The sequence below is a fragment of the Salmo salar genome, chromosome 13 (genome assembly GCF_965601325.2).
Source record: "Salmo salar chromosome 13, fSalSal1, whole genome shotgun sequence".
Lineage (NCBI taxonomy): Eukaryota > Metazoa > Chordata > Actinopteri > Salmoniformes > Salmonidae > Salmo > Salmo salar.
The window spans coordinates 86403267-86426069 of NC_138303.1; the positions used below are offsets into that span (position 1 = coordinate 86403267).

At 43.7% G+C, this 22803-nt stretch overlaps 2 protein-coding genes and 1 pseudogene across 3 annotated transcripts; 1 reads left to right on the forward strand and 2 right to left on the reverse strand.

Annotated features, from left to right (window-relative positions):
- Nucleotides 1-4563: 4563 nt before the first annotated feature.
- LOC123726167 (complement C1q-like protein 4) lies at nt 4564-5102 on the reverse strand (annotated as a pseudogene).
- Nucleotides 5103-5930: 828 nt separating this feature from the next.
- On the reverse strand, nt 5931-14297 carry LOC106567830 (tubulin polymerization-promoting protein family member 3). Its single transcript, XM_014137598.3, has 4 exons — nt 14140-14297; nt 9128-9319; nt 8829-8982; nt 5931-8643 (listed from the first exon to the last, which is right to left on the reverse strand). The coding sequence occupies exons 2-4, from the start codon at nt 9316-9318 to the stop codon at nt 8452-8454; spliced, it is 537 nt and encodes a 178-aa protein (XP_013993073.1). The 5' UTR covers nt 9319; nt 14140-14297; the 3' UTR covers nt 5931-8451.
- A 1569-nt stretch (nt 14298-15866) lies between these two features.
- Nucleotides 15867-18748, forward strand: LOC106567828 (tripartite motif-containing protein 16). Of its 2 annotated transcripts, none has more exons than XM_014137596.3 (7): nt 15867-16526; nt 16687-16782; nt 17004-17237; nt 17366-17522; nt 17618-17674; nt 17755-17832; nt 17919-18748. In XM_014137596.3, exons 1-7 carry the CDS (start codon nt 15954-15956, stop codon nt 18458-18460), a joined length of 1737 nt encoding a protein of 578 aa, XP_013993071.3. In that variant the 5' UTR covers nt 15867-15953; the 3' UTR covers nt 18461-18748. The 2 variants fall into 2 exon arrangements, with proteins under 2 accessions (XP_013993071.3, XP_013993072.3); XM_014137597.3 differs by having other exon boundaries at nt 17779-17832.
- Nucleotides 18749-22803: the final 4055 nt, after the last annotated feature.

A 22803-nucleotide genomic window follows, 5' to 3' on the forward strand; every position in this document is an offset into this window, starting at 1 on the left:
TACAATTTACATGTGCTTTTAACTGTTCAGTACAGTTTTATGTCTCATTGGATGTACAATATGTCTGTTTATGTGTTTCAGCCTCCACACAGCTGTCTTCCAGAGAGCAGCTCCACGTACATCTGGCTGCCTCTGTCCAGCAGGACCAGGACGGTCTGTCTTCCGAGTCCTCCCGGTTATCCTCCCACGTGGACACCACCTCCCCGTTCCTCATCAGCTGCAGCTTGTGGTTCAGCCTTTGGTCTGCCGCGCACACTTGGAGTGAGAGGAAGCAGAGGGATGGAGTTATTGAAATGGATGAATGCATGTCCAGGATAGGACTATTATTGAGTGTATTGTCTGTGGAATATGTGTAGTGGGTTTAAGGTTGGTGTGTATGCATACCCAGGGCAGGGTTGTAGCAGTTGCCGTGGTTGAGGGAGATCTCGGTGTAGGGAATCGGCACATTACTGGTGAAGGGGCCAAAGCAGCGGCTTTTGGGACTCATGGTGGCTGTGAATGCCACCCGCATTCCTCCTGGAGAGAGAGAGAGTCAGTTATTCAGTCGGATAGAGATAACCCATTGGGCACAAACTGGTTGTACCAACGTTAATTCGCCATCTAAAAAAAGTCAATGTGATGACGTTGAGTGGAAAGGAATTTCTGGAATGCTTGTCTTTTTTATCACCCAACTTTAAATTCCAATGACATGGTTAATGTTTTGTTAATTTCATATTGAGTTCACGTTGAACTACGTGAGCTCAATCAAATGTAAATCAAAATTAGACATTAAACTGACATCTGTGCACAGTGGGAAGTACGTGTTTTGAGGCGTATATTATTAGCAGCCCTGGCCTCTGTTAGCACAGAGGTCATCCATAGAATTAGAATGAGGTCACCCCTCCCTGGTCTGTCTGTGTACCAGATATAATGTTTCTATAACGTTGGTACCTGTGACATCCTGGATGCTATTGCCCAGCTGGGACGAGCTGTGCCACAGGGTCATCATCCTGGTGGACACCTGCTCCTCCAGTTCATGGAGCTAAACGCACCCTCACAGTCCCAGCGGCCACACGGCAACACACCCTCCCACGCCACTGACCACAGGCAGGGAGAGGACAGAGAGGTGGAGGGACAAGGGTAGAGAGAGGAGGGTTAAGTACATGCAAAGTGATGAAACGTAGCTAATTCATTCATGTCAACAAATGTGTTGATTTGTACTCCTTTGTTAACGTATACAGTGATTTCAATTCAGGTTGGCATTTATTATCATGAATCTTGCCCTGGAGGCAGCTCTGCAGAGTGGTGCCTAGCTGGCACAGCCACAAATTCATACAATCTTTTTAAAAACCTAACCCTAACCTTAACCACACTGCTAACCCTAACCAAACATTTTTGTTTTCATGAATGTTTACAATATATCAAATTTAGATTTTGCAACTGGCCCATCTAACAGAAATCGCTCAGTTCTGCCTTCAGGGCAAGATTCATGACAATAAAGGTCAGACTGCGAGCAATTTCAGTACTAATATTGTACAGTGTGTATTGTAAAGGCCTAGAGTTCAGAGATTCTCGTAGGTATGAAGATGATGATGATGAATGCTCTACCTGCTGCTTCCCTCAGGAGGGAGGCATGGACTGTCACACTGAGATGCAGCGCCCCAAGAGGAACAGAGTGGACACCCAAAACTAGGTGTGAAGGCAGGATCCAGACCGGAAGGAGACGGACAGCACTTGGAAATCTGAGGGGATAAATATCCATTTTATAGCCCTGGAATACAATGTAAACTTCCTTATAATATAGAGTAGAATAGCTACTAACGCAGCATCCATTTAACATGTACAACACAACAAAAACAGTATCACAAGTAATGTTCAGCAACATTTTAATTGATCAATTGAGAGGTAATAGTCCATTTCATTTATACCATACATTATCCACTTTTTATTATGGGCATTACTTTCCATCATTTCATATATTTTACTCACCCAGTGTCCATTTTTGTTTGGTGTCATAAGGCTATTAATAATTGTATTGTGCAATCATAGTCCATCTCCTCACTCCACATCAGTAGTCCAGATAGATATCTCTGTGACAGAGATTAACTAGCTAAACAACAGCTCTAAGTACTGTACATACTGTTTTGATCCCAACTTCATATGTCTGTCATCACTGTACTCACAGTGTCAGCAAGAACAAACCAATCCTCTGGTCCACGCCCAAGTCCTCTAGCCCTCACCTCTGTAAAAGATAGGCAGCAGCAGCAAACTCCAGTGCTCAAACACTCCAACACTAACAGGAACCAGCGCTAACAGACACACAGAGAGACAGGATGTACAGTACCAGCAAAGCCAACACTCAGCTTCTTCCAGGTGAGTTTTATTGTAGGTGGACAACCCTATGGGGGTAGGGGGGATCTTCTCCGACTCACCCCGACACTGCCAGCACAATTCCCCAAACTCTCTCCCACACACAATTCCAATCCCAGGTCCCTGGGCAGGACACCCACACTAGGTGTGAAGGCAGGATCCTGCAGGGTCCACCCAGATTATCAACCCAAGTGTGTAATGTGTACATACAGCTACTGTAGCAATCTGTGTGTATTGTTAGGTCACTGGTGTCAGGTGGACTGATGGCATCAGTGAGGTTGTTTATTCTTCCTGGTTGTGTCTCTGCCCCAGTGCTCTTGGAATTCAATAGAAGACTGATAAAACCTGATCAATGGGAGGCCTAGTTTGGGCGATTGTCCTTACCCCTTCCCTGTCCTCCTCGTTCATTGTGTGGTGACATACGGTAGGTAGTGAACCTGACAGTGAAGGTGTCGTGGTGTGTGTGAGCAGGTAATCTCTCCATTGACTTTTCATCTCCTTTCTCACGGGCCATTGTAGTAATCAGTGTCACAACATCTGATTCACATCAAAACGGTTCTGAGTGACACATTGTTCTGAGATTGGGATCTTCTGAAAGCTGGCACAGCCTGCGCTAGTACAAGAATGCTTGTTCTGGGGCAAATCCAAAGTTATGGACACCAAGCTCTCTGCGCTATAATCCCCTTACCATTAACTGAGAACACAGGACAGACAGAAGAGTTGAGTCACAGGAGATTGGTTGGTGATGTCTTCTATAACCACCAGACCAAAAGCTCCAACACAGCTTTGATACCAGCTGCATCTAAGCCTGAGAAGGCAGTAAATATTGTTAATATTCCTCTATCACATGGTTTAGTCTGTGGTTTTCCAATTACTTATCTGTATATCTGATCTTTCTTGCTGGCACTGACCACAGGTCAAATAGTTCTCTGTGAACCCAAGAGTGACTTTGTTGGTGTCATCTTTCAAGGTGTAACAACAATGTGAAGTTGTGACACACTGTATAGGCCTGGTGCCTGGCCGGCTGTTGTTGTTATGGAGGACACAAGGCTGCAATGAAAGTGTTTTTGAGTCTGTAAGGAGGCGTGTTCTGGTTCATACTCAGGGTTCAATTTCAGGATATTGTGCCTAGTTTTGGGTATCTTAGGTATAATTATGTGGTTAACACTAGCCACTTTATAATTTAATGATATTGCCAGAACAATATAAAAGACCCATCACTGACATCTATCTGAAATAAACAAAAACAATTAACGCTTAAAGATTTTGTAAGTAACAATGAATCACTGTGGCCATGGTTGTGTCATTATGAGTGTTTGTAACTGAAACAGAGACAATAATGGAGCAATCAGTCTGATATTTCTCATCACTGCAATGTATTGTTGGAAAGTTGAAACCACTGCCACACATTATACATACATGACAGTAGGTCTACAGTTCCACTGTGGGTGGGTGGGTATGCAGCCACCCTGAGATGGTCACATCTACTTTTCTCTTCAGTCAGCCAGCAACCTGTATGTACTTCTACAAAACACCTGCTCTTTCCATGACATAAACTGACCAGGTGAATCCAGGTGAAAGCTACGATCACTTATTGATGTCATTTGTTAAATCCATTTCAATGAAGAGGAGAAGACCGGTTAAAGAATATTTTTTTTGCCTTGAGACAGTTGAGACATTAGGAACACCTTTCTAATATTGAGTTGCACCCCACCCTTTTGTCCTCAGAACAGCCTCAATTCGACAGGGCATGGACTCTACAAGGTGTTGAAAGCATTCCACAGGGATGCTGGCCCATGTTGACTCCAATGCTTCCCACAGTTGTGTAAAGTTGGCTGGATGTCCTTTGGGTGGTGGACCATTTTTGACACACACAAGAAACTGTTGAGCATGAAAAACCCAGCAGCATTGCAGTTCTTGACACAAACCGGTGCACCTGGAACCTACTACCATACCCTGTTCAAAGACACTTAAATATTTTGTCTTGCCCATTCACCCTCTGAATGGCACACAATTAATGTCTCAACTGTCTCAAGGCAACAAAAAAAATATTCTTTAACCGGTCTTCTCCCCTTCATTGAAATGGATTTAACAAATGACATCAATAAGTGATCGTAGCTTTCACCTGGATTCACCTGGTCAGTTTATGTCATGGAAAGAGCAGGTGTTTTGTATACTCAGTGTATTTTACTAATGATTAGTTGAAACCCCAAGTCTGGTGAACATAATTAGAGTAATATGCCGTTAACAATATTTTGAATCCCACAGGCCTTGTTGAGCAGGTGATAGAGCTAATACAAGCAGAATCTGGGACAAGAACAAAGTTAGAGAGGGAAAGACAGAGAGAGAGAGAGAGAGTGACTGTAGTCATGACGATGAGTGAGCTCCTAGTGGTCAGTCTGTGGTGTAGATCAGGAAGCTGCTGAAGTTGTTGTAGTGACTCTGGTCATCACAGAGGAAGCAGCCAGGGGGCAGGCAGACGGACACGGTGTCCCCAGGCTGCAACAGCACGGTGCTGGCTGTGTCCTCCCGGTCCTCGTGGTTCTTCTCCTGCAGTGTGGCCAGGCTCTGGCCATCGTGTTACAGGCTGCCAGCAGGGCCCCCGGGGAGCCTGCATCGCTCCACACCATCAGGGCTAGACTGTAGACCCCAGAGAGGTGTGCGGTGAACACCCCTGAGGACACGTCGTAAGCCTGGTCCAGGTTGATGAACACATGCTCGTATGCTACTGTGATTTGCTTCCTCACTGGACCCACGCACCAATGTCAGTGTGCCAACGCCACCAAAAACACTGTACGGCTCTCTAGACAGGAGAGAGAGGGAGGGAGAGGCAGGAGGGTAGAGAAATGGTCAGAGATTTACAGGGAAGAATGAGTTGTGTAGGACCTAGAGAAGCTATAATGGGTCACATTTCAATAGTTAAGTTCCCACTGAGCACACAGTGGTTGAATCAACGTTGTTTCTATGTCATTTCAACTAAATGACGTTGAACCAACGTCGAATAGACGTTGAATTGTGTCCAGTGGGTTGTTATTCTTTCTACTAGAGCAGTTACAATAGGGTCTAGTCACATTTATAGGGACTTGGATCGTCAATAATCTGATAGTAAAACACACAGATAGGTCATAGAGAAGACTAACCTTTAATGTCAATCAGTGCAGTCTGGGCTCTATCCAGGTGTTTTTCTAGTTGGGTCAGAGTAGTGTCAAACGATTGATGCAGCTGCCCTACCGGTCTCTGCATCACACAGTAGCCACAGGATGCTGGGTCTGTCATACACACTAGACACACTATACACACACACACATCCTCATTGAGACTCAAACAGACTATTCCAAACACTGAAATCATTCCAGCTAATAGAGTCATTACGAACGTGTGTGTGTGTGTGTGTGTGTGTGTGTGTGTGTTTGTGTGTGTGTGTGTGTGTGTGTGTGTGTGTGTGTGTGTGTGTGTGTGTGTGTGTGTGTGTGTGTGTGTGTGTGTGTGTGTGTGTGTGTGTGTGTGTGTGTGTGTGTGTGTGTGTGTGTGTGTGTGTGCGCGCATGCATGCGTGTGAGAAGAATACTCTTTCACATGGTCTGAATTGCTGCTCAGTGATTTATTTGAACATATACATACTCTTTTATAGCTTTTCAGAATAGAGGGAGACACAGCTAAACTGTACAAAACACAACAGGCTGTGATCAGTAGGGACAGAACAACAACCCAATAGGAGACAATGCAGTGCAGTCAGGAGGCTCCCAGTCCTCCAACAGAACAATTCATTTAGTCATTCCTCACTGGAGGAGTGGAGGAATGTCCTCATCGGTCTCTTATTCTCTCTTCATTTCTAAAGCACAGGCAAAGCACTACACTGTACAGATACAGTGTAAATCTCTTCTCATTTAGTCACCATTCATTAATCTATTACATCATCTATCCATTTGTTTATTTATTCATTCATTCATCCATTCAACTATCTATATTTACAATATACAGTTATTATAGCAGAGCAGATGAAAGCTAAGGACATCAGTAGAGAAGGCTACGTGAAAGCAGTGCATAATACCAGGGTATTAGTGTTAGTAGCAACCTCAATGATAAGGCAAAATGTGTGGTAGTAGTGTTAGAGAACTAAGAGAGTTCCTGCAGTATTAGGAGTGATGACTGAGGCTGTAGGAGGCGTTTTGGCCTGCCTATATACCATTTCATGTGTTGTATATGTTCTGTCTAGGGATGTTTTAACTTGTTTTGTACACTAGAGGGCACTAAATGTTGGGTCATGGGTCACTGGTCACAGAAAATATAAGCGCAACAGCAACAACTTCAAAGATTTTACTGAGATACAATATAAGGAAATCAGTTAATTGAAATGAATTCATTAGGCCCTAATCTATTGATTTCACATGATTGGGAATACTTTACACCTACCTACATGTACATACCTCAATTACCTCGACTAACCTGTACCCCCACACACTGACTCGGTACCGGTACCCCCTGTACATAGACTCGTTATTGTTATTTTATTGTGTAACTTTTTTTTAACTTTAGTTTATTCAGTAAACTGTTTCTTAACTCTTATTTTCTTAAAACTGCATTGTTGGTTAAGGGCTTGTAATTAATAATTTCACGGTAAGGTCTACACCTCTTGTATTTGACGCATGTGACAAATAACATTTGATTTGATAGATATGCATCTGTTGGTCACAGATACCTTAAAAAAAAGGTAGGGGCGTGGATCAGAAAACCGGTCAGTATCTGGTGTGACCACCATTTGCCTCATGCAGGGCGACACATCTCCTTCACATAGAGTGGACCGGGCTGTTGATTGCGGCCCGTGGAATGTTGTCCCACTCCTCTTCAATGGCTGTGTGAAGTTGCTGGATATTGGCGGGAACAGGAACACACTGTCGTACACGTCGATCCTCAGCATCCAAAACATGCTTAATGGGTGACATGTCTGGTGAGTATGCAGGCCATGGAAGAACTGGGACATTTTCAGCTTCCAGGAATTGTGTTCAGATCCTTGCAACATGGGGCCGTGCATTATCATGCTGAAACATGAGGTGATGGCAGCAGATAAATGGCACGACAATGGGCCTCAGGATCTCATCACGGTATCTCTGTGTATTCAAATTGACATCGATAAAATGCAATTGTGTTCGTTGTCTGTAGCTTATGCCTACCCATACCATAACCCCACCGCCGCCATGGGGCACTCTGTTCACAAAGTTGACATCAGAAAATGGCTCGCCCACACGACCCCATACACGTGGTATGCGGTTGTGAGGCCGGTTGGATGTACTGCCAAGTTCTCTAAAACGACATTGGAGGTGGCTTATGACAGAGAAATGAACATTAAATTCTCTGGCTACAGCTCTGGAGCATGTTCTTTCAAAACTTGAGACATCTGTGCCATTGTGTTGTGTGACAAAACTGCACATTTTAGAGTGGCCTTTTACTGTCCCCAGTACAAGGTCCACCTTTGTAATGATCATGCTGTTTAATAAGCTTCTTGATATGCCACGCCTGTCAGGTGGATGGATTATCTTGGCAAAGGAGAAAAGCTGCATGGCTGCGCCCCTGCCCATAGATTAGGGCCTAATGAATTTATTTCAATTGACTGATGTCCTTATATGAACTGTAACTCAGTAAAATTGTTGACATGATGCGTTTATATTTTTGTTCAGTATATATTATACACAACACATAAACAAGCCAAAACGACTCATACGGAGGCATCTAGTGAAGCTGGGAGGGATAGGGTCAGGGGTTGGAGCACTTGGGAAGCTGAATATATCTAAATATTATTCACGTTTTTATTGACATAGAATTTGGTCACTGTTTTGTTTTCTATTCAGGTTTACTCCTCACCCTTATACCTCCCCTCTCCATCATAACAACCACCACCCCAACATGCAACTTTAAAGGATATATAATACTATGACGCCCAGTGACCGACCAGCCCATCGTACCTGCGCAGTATGTACATTAATATACATTTACACAAGTTATCACTTAAATTACACTATTTGGGGGGGGGGGGGGGGGGGGGTCTTTGGGGTAAATAGTGGGGTCTGACTGAGCATATCTCTCTCTCTCTCTCCCTCTGTCCTGCCTATGCTTCCTTGACCTTATCCTCATAGGTGCCCTTGCCCTTGTAGGCACCCACATAGCCACTGGCATCTGGAATGTCTACTCGCCCGGCCTTGCCCTTCCCTTTGCCCGACTCGTCAAACCGCTCCTTGTGTGCCCCTGTGAATTTGGTGGTGTCTGTCAGTCTGTCCACCGCCGCTGCCTTGGCCACTTTCTATGAGCAGGAAAAGAGCGAGGGAAAGAGAAAGGGAAAGGGAGAACGAGAGATGGGGATACAAAGTAAGAGATTACCCACCACACAGATATGCACACACACAGTGGACACATACATGCACACACACGCTCTCTCTGAGACTCTAATATTATCAGGCTGTGTGCTGCTGACAGGTAGACACTCACGGTGACGCCCGCGTTGGCAGGCTCCTTCCCTGCTATGAGGCCGTAGAGCTGCTGCAGCGCCTCCTCCTGGCACTTCCCTTTAAAACGCTTCGGGGCCAACTCTGACAGGGCCTGGCTGAACTGCTCAAAGGCGATCACACGAGCTGTCTTCGCCCTAAAATACACAGAAAAACATTTTGAGAGTTTTACCTTTACTCATGATATGGTATTCTGAGGGCCTCTGGCCGTATTCCCTCTTTCACTAGAAAGATGACTGTAGATCTGTCAGTGTGGAGGTTTGAAACTGGACCGAGTCTCACTTGACTTTAGTGAAGACAATGTCCACATCGGTGGCAGTGACGTTCTTGCCGTCGATGACCCGGCAGTCCTTGCAGAGTTTGGCAAAGTTCTTGCCGTTCATCTCCTTCCCAGTAGCCTTGGTGTCCCCATGAATGGCAAACTTCTTGAAGGCCTTCTCCACCTCTGCTAGTGATACGGAGCCCTCTGCCATTCTGCCGTATAGATAGAGAGATGGAGATAGAGAGAGAGGTAAAACATTAAGGATGGGATGCAAGAGAAAGGCATACAGTCGAGACTGCTGTAGTTTCTCACACTAACAGCAAGTGCACTGCCATAATGTTGAAATAACATTGGTAGGACACCGAGTCCACGGAGACAGGAAATGAGGAGGTATTGGGAGAGATTGGTCATTAAGGCGATACATTCAGCACACCACATCCTCTGGGCATTTTATATATACACACACACACACACACACACACACACACACACACACACACACACACACACACACACACACACACACACACACACACACACACACACACACACACACACACACACACACACACCACACGTTCGTAATGACTCCATTAGCTGGAATGATTCCCTGCCCAAACAAGAAATGGCTGCTGTGGCCGCTGATTTATGATGGACACACACACACCCATGCCCACACACATATATTCATCCATCTCAAACTGTTACAGTTAGTTCAGCTCCTCTCTGAGAGCTACTTAATTAAATATCATTCCATTATGTATCATTACTGGAGAGCAGCCTGATGTTGGGTAAAAATATCACAATTATTTTCAGAGTAAATGAGACCATGGTAGGACATCTCACTTTCATTTATAGTGGGTTGTTTTCAATATATATATTTTTTTACATTTTATTAATTTAGCAGATGCTCTTATCCAGATCGACTCTTATCCATTCATTTTAAGATTATCCATTCATCTTAGGATACACTACATGACCAAATGTATGTGGACACCAGCTCGTCGAACATCTCATTCCAAAATCATGGGCATTCATATGGAGTTTGTCCCCCCTTTGTTGCTATAACAGCCTTCACTCTTCTGGGAAGGCTTTCCACTTGATGTGGGAACATTGCTGCAGGGACTTGCTTCCATTCAGCCACAAGAGCATTAGTGAGGTCGGGCAATGATGTTGGGCAATTAGGCCTGGCTCGCAGTCGGCATTCCAATTAATCCCAAAGATGTTCGATGGGGTTGAGGTCAGGGCTCTGTGCAGGGCAATCAAGTTCTTCCACACCGATCTTGACAAACCATATCTGTATGGACCTCGTTTTGTGGATGGGGGCATTGTCATGCTGAAAAAGGAAAGCCCCTTCTCCAAACTGTTGTCACAAAGTTGGAGGCACAGAATCAGGTCTCTCCAGAGATGTTAGATCGGGTTCAAATCCGGGCTCTGGCTGGGCCACTCAAGGACATTCAGAGACTTGTCCCAAAGCCACTCATGCGTCATCTTGGCTGTGTGCTTAGGGTCGTTGTCCTGTTGGAAGGTGAACCTTCGGCCCAGTCTGAGGAGCAGGTTTTCATCAAGGATCTCTCTATACTTTGCTAGGTTCATTTTTCCCTCGATCCTGACTAGTCTCCCAGTCCCTGCCGCTGAAAAACTTCCCCACAGCAGGACACTACCACCATCATGCTTTACCATAGGGATGGTGCCAGGTTTTCCCCAGACGTTACGTTTGGCATTCAGGCCAAAGAGTTCAATCTTGGTTTCATCAGACCACAGAATCTTGTTTCTCATGGTCTGATTTGTCCTTTAGGTGGCTTTTGGCAACCTCCATGCTGGATGTCATCTGCCTTACTGAGGAGTGGCTTCCGTCTGGCCACTCTACCATAAAGACCTGATTGGTGGAGTGCTGCAGAGCTGGTTGCCCTTCTGGAAGGTTCTCCCATGTCCACAAAGGAACTCTGGAGCTCTGTCAGAGTGACCATCGGGTTCTTGGTCATCTCCCTGACCAAGGCCCTTCTCCCCTGATTGTTCAGTTTGGCTGGGCCGCCAGCTCTAGGAAGGGTCTTGGTGGTTCCAAAAATCTTCCATTTAAGAATGATGGAGGCCACTGTGTTCTTGGGGACCTTCAACGCTGCAGAAATGTTTTGGTACCCTACCCCAGATCTGTGCCTCAACACAATTCTGTCTTGGAGCTCTACGGACAATTCCTTCGACCTCATGGCTTGGGTTTTGCTCTGACATGCACTGTCAACTGTTGGACCTTATATAGACAGGTGTGTGCCTTCCCAAATCATGTCCAATCAATTGAATTTACCACAGGTGGACTTCAAGTTGTAGAAACATCTCAAGAATGATCAATGGAAACAGGATGTACCTGAGCTCAATTGAGTGTCATAGCAAAGGGTCTGAATACTTATGTAAATAAGGTATTCCTGTTTTTAATTTTATACATTTGCAAAACTTTCTAAAAACATGTTTCCGCTTTGGCTTTATGGGGTACTGTGTGTAGATTGATGAGTAAATAGTTTAATTTTGTAAATTTTTAGAATAAGGCTGGAAAAAGTCAAGGGGTCTGAATACTTTCCGAATGCACTGTATAATGTAGCTAGGTGAGACAACCACATATCTCAGTCATAGTCAGTACATTTTTCCTCAAAAAGTAGCTATCTGCAAAGTCAGTGCTAGTATGATAAGTTCAAGAAAGGCAAGGGTGTTAGTTGTTATTGCTTTTTAAGAGGGGGGTGAGGGGAGGAGGGTGTTGTGAGATTAATCAAGTAAAGTAATCAATCAATAAAGTAATGAAGGCTTGGATCAAATAGATTAATTCAGCACACTTGCATTAATTATTAACAGACCAGAGAAAGACACTGGGCCATGCAGCATCTGATACTCAAAATGTAAAGAAACATTAACATATGTAAATTCATATTTACATACATTCCACAAGTTAAACACAAACATCATGCAATATTGCCCCATGATATATGTTGTCATGACGTTACCCTCTTTGGGTAGAGCGAGCACCATCCCCCTACCTCTCTCTCTGTTACACTCAGGCTGCTCTGGTCAGAGAGGTCGTAAATTCCTGGAGGAGAATCCTGCCTCAGGGCCAGACAGTATAGAGAGAGTGAGTTTCATAGAGAGAACAAAGGAATTTCTTCCACCTCACAGAACTGGAGGTACGAACAATATTTATGTTCTGGAGAATGTATAAAAGATCGGTGAAGAATCCAGCTACAAACTGAAACTCATGAGAGACAATACGGCCACATTACCATAACGTTGTTTCTACAATAGCCTCAGTTATGAGGCTTACATCTAATTGTTGTATAAAATGAATGAGTAAAGATGATACTATTTGTGAAATGATGTGATGCTATGTAATGATGTTGATGTGAGAGAATTGCATTTCTGTTTAAAGTTTCACTAAGTCATTGGCACGCCCCCAGGGGCACAGACAGGACCTGGCATCATGAGACAGCCCTTTTCGATGTCCCGAATAAAACCCCCACCTGGGTTTTCTATCATGAGACCGAGCTTACCTCAATTTCGAGGGGGCTAAGGGTTGAGACGAGACCAGTACCTCTATCATAGAGGGAAATAAGGTTTAAGTAGATTGCTGAATCTTTTAACCATCCCATGTGGTTAAACTCTTAGACTATCGATACCGACAGAATAAGAACAAGTCTTTCATATTAATTACTAGTCTGCAGCTAGGAATTCGGTATCATTGAACGCGAAGACCGACAACCGTCGAAACATCTATTCTATAACGACATGAATGGATGTCACTCTGAACTATCCATTCTAACCACGACAGAGAGAGAGAGAGAGAGAGAGAGAGAGGAGAGAGAGAGAGAGAGAGAGAGAGAGAGAGCGAGAGAGGGCGGACAAACTCTCCAACAGAAACGCACTTTTCAACAGAGATCCCGACGACACACTGAGCGTTAATATATATATTGATTGCAATTATTCCCGAATGAGTGAGCGTTCATGTACAAAGGATTAGCATTTCAATTGTTATAATTATCAACTTTGTAGTGTCTCTTATCTTTCGCACCCTTATCAGTCCCTCTGTCTAACAAGCCGCCATGCCGGTTTATCCCACTAGGGCACATTCCCCTATAATTTCTTTGTAACCATATCTACTTTGTTTGTTTGTGTTATGTATTTCTGTGAGTACTTAGTTAGTAAATAAATTATTTTAAGACAATTGATGTATGGATGACAAATAGTGAAGACTGGGTCACTAGCGCTTCTGGGGGGGGGGGGGGGGGGGGGCAGTGCCCCTGTCACAACAATTTTGGACCCCCTTGTGGCCCCCCTAAATGTGGAGTATTAAATCATTTCTACATAACACATTTTTGCTATTGTTCTTTTTTTACATCTGTTATTAGACAGTGGCAACGATGATGATTATGAACATGGTCTTTTGCCTGCTAATGCCTGCAATGTAGTGAAGAAAATGATATGACAACAATAACGTGTAATGTAACTGGCCCCTCTAACAGTACAACTGGCCCCAGCTTGGCCCCCCCAGTTGAAATGGTCTAGAACCGCCACTGGACTGGGTTCGTGCAGATAACAAACAATTTACGACGTTTGGAATGAGACTAACGTGAGGTAAAGAATAATTCATTAATCAGAAGACTAAGTGATCAGATATTAAAATATCTGAAAGTTATATCAGGAAAATTATAACTTTGTAATCGGAATATTTTCCTTGGTGCTTCCTAGTTAATTACAGTTACATGATTAAGTAGTTTAATCACGTAATAATAATTACAGAGAATTTTTGATAAAGATTAATCTTCAATTTAATGATGCCAAAGACACGACAATGTACAGTACATTTCAAATATAGTATGATGCAGCACAAAATAAAAGTACACCAAAAAGAGGACAGTGAGCGTAATAAATTATGTCAAATAGATGGCTTAGCTCATTTCTATGATTTGCTGTCATGTATTGTGTTTTGACCTCTTTCTTACTGGTCCATACATAGACTAAAGTACAGGATAACTTTAAGTGTAGACATGTTTACCTGTTAGGTGAAGGAATTCTGAGTGACGATGATGTTGGGGATGCCTGTGCTGATGCTGCGTGCCTTCCTCCTAGCCCTGCCACTCACACCACCTTCACAATGATGATAGCGATGTACAGAGAAGAGATGGAGAGCAGAAGGTGGGGAGGAAAAGAGCGAGCACAGACCAGCACAAGCCATGACATCATTTGCTGCCTCTCTCGTGAGCATGCGTTCTTGTTTACTCCCCCCTTTCTCTCAACCCTACCCCCTCCCTTTCTCCTCCTTCTTGGCTCCTTCCCCCTCCATCCTTTATGATTGGCTCACAGCTGGTGCTGCAGCGCCCTATCCTCTGTCTGTCCAGAGACTAAAGGCTTTTTGTATTAACGAACATGAAGAAAAGCCTATAAATGAGGACAGCATTATACATGAACAGTTAACATCTAAAAGAATTCCATGATATAGATTTCATGTTTATATCTATTTGCAACCACAGTATTTTCTGTCTAATATTCTGTACATGTCTTTGATATGAAGCATTTTTTTTTAACTCACTCATTCATAACCCTTCCCTCATGTTTGACACATCTTAGAAACAAATTGACATTATCATTGAAGAAGTGAAACCCATCAGTTCCATAAGAAAGGATGTTGATGGAAACACAGTAATGGCTAATCTGGTACTAGCACCACTAATATTGTGTCAATAATGTTCTATTCTAGAGAATTTACAGCATAACCACACATGGAGTGTTTAACTGATATTGTGACACAGAGGGCATGTTTTCCCACCAGAGGAACTTGCAGGGATTTGACTTTGCCCTTTAGGATATGTTTACTGTAAGGCCCTGTCCCCATGTTGTGTGGGTATACACCAATGACTGTATATGGTGTACACATGCTGGTGCAGTGTCCTATCTCTTATACGGAGAAGAAGCAGGGCAGGCTGTTTCGACATCATCAGCCATCATGAAACCTACTACTGCTGTGTCAACAAAAATGCTGTACCAACTTGCCTTTTCAATATACTGCAATATTAAGTTGTATCCCTGTTTACAATCACTGTTCCATTACATGCTTTCAATGAATGGCAAGTTCATCATGATGATCAACTCAAAATCAAATCATATTTGTCACATGCGCCGAATACAACTGGTGTAGACCTTACAGTGAAATGCTTACTTACAAGCCCCTAACCAACAATGCAGTTAAGAAAATACCTAAAAAAGTAACAAATAAAAAAAGGAACAAATAATTACAGAACAGTAGTAAAATAACAATAGCAAGGCTATATACAGGGGGCACCGGTTAGTCAAGATAACCGAGGTAATATGTACATGTAGGTAGTGTTATTAAAGTGACCATGCATAGATATTAACAGAGAGTACAGCAGCGTGGGGGGGGGGGGGGGGTCAATGCAAACAGTCTGGGTAGCCATTTGATTAGATGTTCAGGAGTCTTATGGCTTGAGGTTAGAAGCTGTTAAGAAGCCTCTTGGACCTAGACTTGGCTCTCCGGTACCGCTTGCCGTGCGGTAGCAGAGAGAACAGTCTAGGACTATGATCACAGACATTTCGCCAAAAGAGAACCAACCAAGAGTGTCTGTTGCTGGGTGGTATGTGGGTTCATTCCTCTATGGTCACATTCACTTCCCAGTTTCATGCAGGTTGTCTTTTCTGTTTACACTAAAACACAGCCTCGCCTTTAAATACCAGTGGAAGGGAACTGCACTCTTGCTTTAGTCTCACTCCCATTTAATACAGGTCAGTGGAGTGTCATTCTATACTTCTACTGACTGGTTATCTCCTTGTGTCTCAGTCTGACCCAGCAGGACCATGGCTGAGCCGAACTTCCCCCTGCCTCCAGATGGCTACACCTGTCTTCTGTGTGCCGATGTGCTGCGAGACCCTGTTACCATCTCCTGTGGAGACACCTACTGCCTGGAGTGCATCAAGGTCTACTGGGACCAGTATGACCACCTGGGGGTGTACAACTGCCCCCAATGCCGGGCCACCTTCACCCCTCGCCCCGTCCTTAGGCGCAACGTGCCCAACGTGACCCAGGTGCGCCGGCAGCTGCCCGAGCTGCAGCCCTTCCCTAACCTCCAGAGGGATTCGCTGTGTGACTTCTGTGTGGGCCGCCGCAGTAAGGCTGTCAAGTCCTGCCTGATGTGCCTGGCCTACTACTGCGAGACACACATCAAGCCCCACTATGAGTCTGCCACCTTCAAGAGGCACAAGCTGGTGGATGAGACGGGTCACCTGGACAGGAAGATCTGTCCGCAGCATGAGAAGGGCCTGGAGCTGTTCTGTCGCTCTGACCAGATGTGTATCTGTGTGCTGTGTACCGTCAGGGAGCACCGCAGCCACAACATCATCTCTGCTGAGGAGGAGCGCGCTGAGAAACAGGCAAGACTGCTCTTACACACTGGAACAACCTACCCTCACTAATCGCTCTAACAGTACATGACAACTGCAATGATACAGCGTAACTCATTTGAAACTTCTAAAGACAATGGGGTATTATGGCCCCTCAGTTTACTAACCATCTCTTCCTCTCCTTTAACAGAAAAACCTGTTGGTGACCCAGTCTGAGGTCCAGCACATCATTCAGGAGCGGATGAAGGAACTGCAGGAGTTGAGACACAACGTTGACGTTCTCAAGGTTAGGTCCATTTCCTAGGTCAATTTCTGGTACTTTTTATGTGACCACATCCCTTCAATTTAGCACCATAGTATCATTCATTATACATTTCTTTGGACCATATATTGCCATAGAGGCACTAAATCAATCATTACAATTGTGTTTGCAATGTTTTGTTTTTAATTATATAATAACACAATGATAATTGTGTAATTTGCAGTATCTCCCTCCCCTAACTTCAGAGCAATGCCCAGCGGGCGATGTCGGACAGTGATAAGATCTTCAGTGAGATGCTACAGGCGGTGGAGCGCTGGCATGTTGAGGTGAGCCAGCTGATAAAGGCCAACATGCAGGCAGCCATGTCACAGGCCGAGGGATACGTGGAGCGGCTGGAGCAGGAGATTCTGGAGCTGCAGCGCAGGGACGTCGAGCTGCGCCAGATCCTCGACACAGAGGACAACATCCACTTCCTACAGGTACTGGACTGGAGGGAGGAGGGACATCGGGGCTGTAGGAACCAGGATCAGTACTGATAATAGACTGGTAGAAATATGAATCTATCATTGGCATTACGATACTGATACATTTATTTTGTGCTGTGTAGAACTTCCCCACACTGTGTGTTCCTCCTGAGCCCATGGTGCCCAAAGTCCTAATCAACCCTCAGTTCTCTTTCGGAGAGGTCACCAAGACTGTCACCGGTATGAAGGAGCATCTAGATGACATCTGTAAGAAGGAGCTGAGCAAAATCTCCAAATTAGGTTAGTCTATTAATGTGACTAAGATGCCTACAACATAGCTTTTGTACAGCAAGTGTTTAGTATTGCGATAACCAACTATAATTTTACATTTACAGTAAGTGATATCCCTGTATACATACTTTCACCAAGAGGTGGCGACAAACGATTCAAAGGTACATATTTATGAAGTTAACATTGGTTTATTATCTGTGAAAAAATATCAAGTTTTTAATCTGAATATCTCTGGTGATAGAATCCATATTTTGTTCTAATACAGCTCCCACCAGGGCAGATTTTCAGGAACCCAAAACTAGAGCAGACTTCTTGAGATGTGAGTGGTCTGTTCTTGTCTGTTCTTTATACCAACTCAAATCATATAATTTTCTGATAATGCCAATAAATGTTTATTTTTTTCAGATTCCTGTCCGCTCACCTTTGACCCCAACACAGCCTACAAAGAGCTGGTTCTGTCTGAGGGGAACCACAAAGTGATGCGGAAGAAGACAGTCAAGTTTTACCCGGATCACCCCGAACGCTTCGATGGCTTCTCCCAGGTTCTATGCAAGGAGTGCCTGGGTGGGTTCAGGTACTACTGGGAAGCAGAGTGGAGCGGGGAGTTCTCCATCGGAGTGGCCTATAAGAGCATCAGCCGCAAGGGTAAGAACTCTTATAGTCTGCTGGGCTACAACGACAAGTCCTGGAGCCTGCTCTGCTCTGACTCTGGCTACTCCGCATGGCACAACAAGATGGACAAAGACCTGCCAGAGGCCCCACGGGCCACACGGATTGGAGTGTACCTGGACTACGCTGCCAACACGGTGGCCTTCTACTCTGTGTCAGAGGCCATGGAGCTAATCCACAAATTCAAGGCCCAGTTCTCTGAGCCTCTGTATGCAGGCTTTGGAGTGGGCTCCTCTGTGTCCCTCTGCCAACTAAAGGAGAACCTCCAACCTTACTGAGAACGGTGATAACAGACTGAGGGGAATCTACTCAATGTAAATAGGACTATGTAAACTACACAATGCTAATGTTGCACACAATCATTATGAATCATTTAAATTCAATCATTTTCAATAAAAATATAAAACTGTATGAGTGAAGTTAGGAATGATTCATAATGAGAATATGCCTTTGACTTCAATACTGTGACATGTGATCTTTGTAAAAATGTTTACCTATGTTGGAAATGTGTCAAAGATATGATCTTGACCAATCTGAGAAAAAATCAATATTTGTGATTAATTTTCCATCTATCCAGACAATTTTATAACATGACATGTTCATTGCAAGACAATATCTGTCAAAGGTTCTCTTTCAAAACTGTGCAAGTTAAGAAATATGCACATCCTCCAGCTATAGTATCTGCAATATACACTACTGTTCAAAAGTTTGGGGTCCCTTAAAAATGTCCTTGTTTTTAAAAGAAAAGCACATTTTTTGTCCATTAAAATAACATCAAATGGATCAGAAATATAGTGTAGACATTGTTAATGTTGTAAATGACTATTGTAGCTGGAAACGGCAGATTTTTTTTACTGAGGCCCATTATCAGTAACCATAGCTCCTGTGTTCCAATGGCACGTTGTGTTAGCTAATCCAAGTTTATCATTTTAAAAGGCTAATTGATCATTAGAAAACCCTTTTGCAATTATGTTAGCACATCTGAAAACTATTGTCGTGATTAAAAAAGTAATACAACTGGCCTTTAGACTAGTTGAGTATCTGGAGCATCAGCATTTGTGGATTCGATTACAGGCTCAAAATGGCCAGAAACAAAGAACTTTCTTCTGAAACTCGTCAGTCTATTCTTGTTCTGAGAAATGAAGGCTATTCTATGCGAGAAATTGCCAAGAAACTGAAGATCTCATACAACACTGTGTACTACTCCCTTCACAGAACAGCGCAAACTGGCTCTAACCAGAATAGAAAGAGTGGGAGGCCCCGGTGCACAACTGAGCAAGAGGACAAGTACATTAGAGTGTCTAGTTTGAGAAACAGATGCCTCATAAGTCCTCAACTGGCAGCATCATTAAATAGTACCCCTCAAAACACCAGTCTCAACGTCAACAGTGAAGAGGCGACTCCAGGATGCTGGCCTTCTAGGCAGAGTTTTAAAGAAAAAGCCATATCTCAGACTGACCAATAAAAAGAAAAGATTAAGATGGGCAAAAGAACACAGACACTGGACAGAGGAAGATTGGAAAAAGGTGTTATGGACAGACAAATCCAAGTTTGAGGTGTTCGGATCACAAAGAAGAACATACGAGAGCGACAGAAAAAATAAAAGATGCTGGAGGAGTGCTTGATGCCATCTGTCAAGCATGGTGGAGGCAATGTGATGGCCTGGGGGTGCTTTGGTGGCGGTAAAGTGGGAGATTTGTACAGGGTAAAAGGGATCTTGAAGAAGGAAGGCTATCACTCCATTTTGCAACGCCATACCCTGTGGACGGAGCTTAATTGGAGCCAATTTCCTCCTACAACAGGACAACGACCTAAAGCACAGCGCCAAATTAAAGCATAGCGCAATAACTATTTAGGGAAGAAACAGTCAGCTGGTATTCTGTCTATAATTCAGTGGCCAGCACAGTCACCGGATCTCAACACTATTGAGCTGTTGTGGGAGCAGCTTGCCCGTATGGTACGTAAGAAGTGCCCATCAAGCCAATTGAACTTGTGGGAGGTGCTTCAGGAAGCATGGGGTGAAATCTCTTCAGATTACCTCAACAAATTGACAACTAGAATGCCAAAGGTCTGCAACGCTGTAATTGCTGCAAATGGAGGATTCTTTGACGAAAGCAAAGTTTGAAGGACACAATTATTATTTCAATTAAAAATCATTATTTATAACCTTGTCAACGTCTTGACTATATTTCCTCTTCATTTTGCAACTCATTTCAGGTATGTTTTCATGGAAAACAAGGACATGTCCAAGTGACCCCAAACTTTTGAATGGTAGTATATTATATATATACACCGTTGAAGTCGTAGGTTTACATACACCTTAGCCAAATACATTTAAACTAAATTTTTCACAATTCCTGACATTTAATCCTAGTAAAAATTCCCTGTTTTAGGTCAGTTAGGATCACCACTTTATTTTCAGAATGTGAAATGTCAGAATAATAGTAGAGAGAATGATTTATTTCAGCTTTTATTTCTTTCATCACATTCCCAGTGGGTCAGAAGTTTACATTCACTCAATTAGTATTTGGTAGCATAGCCTTTAAATTGTTTAACTTGGGTCAAACGTTTCGGGTTGCTTTCCACAAGCTTCCCACAATAAGTTGGGTGAATTTTGGCCCATTCCTCCTGACAGAGCTGTTGTAACTGAGTCAGGTTTGTAGGCCTCCTTGCTCACATACGCTTTTTCAGTTCTGCCCACAAATGTTCTATGGGATTGAGGTCAGGGCTTTGTGATGGCCACACCAATACCTTGACTTTGTTGTCCTTAAGCCATTTTGCCACAACTTTGGAAGTATGCTTGGGGTCATTGTCCATTTGGAAGACCCATTTGCGACCAAGCTTTAACTTCCTGACTGATGTCTTGAGATGTTGCTTCAATATATCCACACCATTTTCCTGCCTCATGATGCCATTTATTTTGTGAAATGCACCAGTCCCTCCTGCAGCAAAGCACCCCCACAACATGATGCTGCCACCCCCATGCTTCACGGTTGGGATGGTGCTCTTCGGCTTGCAAGCCTCTCCCTTTTTCCTCCAAACATAACGATGGTCATTATGGCCAAACAGTTCTGTTTTTGTTTCATCAGACCAGAGGACATGTCTCTAAAAAGTACGATCTTTGTCCCCATGTGCAGTTGCAAACCGTAGTCTGGCTTTTTTATGGCAGTTTTAGAGCAGTGGCTTCTTCCTTGCTGAGCGGCCTTTCAGGGTATGTCAATATAGGACTCGTTTTACTTTGGATATAGATACTTCTGTACCTGATTCCTCCAGCATCTTCACAAGGTCCTTTGCTGTTGTTCTGGGATTGATTTGTACTTTTCGCACCGAAGTACGTTCATCTCTAGGAGACAGATCTCGTCTCCTTCCTGAGCGGTATGACGGCTGCGTGGTCCCACGGTGTTCATACCTGCGTAATATTGTTTGTACAGATGAATGTGGTACCTTCAGGTGTTTGGAAATTTCTCGGAAGGATGAACCAGACTTGTGGGGGTCTACAATTTTTTTTCTGAGGTCTTGGCTGATTTCTTTTGATTTTCCCATGATGTCAAGCAAAGAGACACTGAGTTTGAAGGTAGGCCTTGAAATACATCCACAGGTACACCTCCAATTGACTCAAATGATGTCAATTAGCCTATCAGAAGCTTCTAAAGCCATGGCATTATTTTCTGGAATTTTCTAAGCTCTTTAAAGGCATAGTCAACTTAGTGTATTTAAACTTCTGACCCACTGGAATTGTGATACAGTGAATTATAAGTGAAATAATCTGTCTGTAAACAATTGTTGGAAAAATGACTTGTGTCATGCACAAAGTAGATGTCCGAACCAACTTTCCACAAATTTCTTGTTAACAAACCATAGTTTTGGCGTGGTTGAAAAACAAGTTTTAATGACTCCAACCTGAGTGTATGTAAACTTCCGACTTCAACTGTGTGTATACAGTGAGGGAAAAAAGTATTTGATCCCCTGCTGATTTTGTACATTTGCCCACTGACAAAGAAATGATCAGTCTATAATTTTAATGGTAGGTTTATTTGAACAGTGAGAGACAGAATAACAACAAAAAATCCAGAAAAACACATGTCAAAAATGTTATAAATTGATTTGCATTTTAATGAGGGAAATAAGTATTTTACCCCTCTGCAAAACATGACTTAGTACTTGGTGGCAAAACCCTTGTTGGCAATCACAGAGGTCAGACGTTTCTTGTAGTTGGCCACCAGGTTTGCACACATCTCAGGAGAGATTTTGTCCCACTCCTCTTTGCAGATCTTCTCCAAGTCATTAAGGCTTCGAGGCTGACGTTTGGCAACTCGAACCTTCAGCTCCCTCCACAGATTTTCTATGGGATTAAGGTCTGGAGACTGGCTAGGCCACTCCAGGACCTTAATGTGCTTCTTCTTGAGCCACTCCTTTGCTGCCTTGGCCGTGTGTTTTGGGTCATTGTCATGCTGGAATACCCATCCACAACCCATTTTCAATGCCCTGGCTGAGGGAAGGAGGTTCTCACCCAAGATTTGACGGTACATGGCCCCGTCCATCGTCCCTTTGATGCGGTGAAGTTGTCCTGTCCCCTTAACAGAAAAACACCCCCAAAGCATAATGTTTCCACCTTCATGTT

Bases quoted from the DNA above. Each gene is read 5' to 3' on its own strand.
- LOC106567830 (XM_014137598.3), bottom strand. From the start codon at position 9,318: ATGGCAGAGGGCTCCGTATCACTAGCAGAGGTGGAGAAGGCCTTCAAG. The intron at 8,983-9,127 runs GTGAGACTCGGT...TGTGTATTTTAG, and splicing joins ATTGTCTTCACTAAAGTCAA to GGCGAAGACAGCTCGTGTGA. The intron at 8,644-8,828 runs GTGAGTGTCTAC...TCCTGCTCATAG, and splicing joins CTGCCAACGCGGGCGTCACC to AAAGTGGCCAAGGCAGCGGC.
- LOC106567828 (XM_014137596.3), top strand. From the start codon at position 15,954: ATGGCTGAGCCGAACTTCCCCCTGCCTCCAGATGGCTACACCTGTCTT. The intron at 16,527-16,686 runs GCAAGACTGCTC...CTCCTTTAACAG, and splicing joins AGGAGCGCGCTGAGAAACAG to AAAAACCTGTTGGTGACCCA. The intron at 17,675-17,754 runs GTACATATTTAT...CTCTGGTGATAG, and splicing joins TGGCGACAAACGATTCAAAG to AATCCATATTTTGTTCTAAT.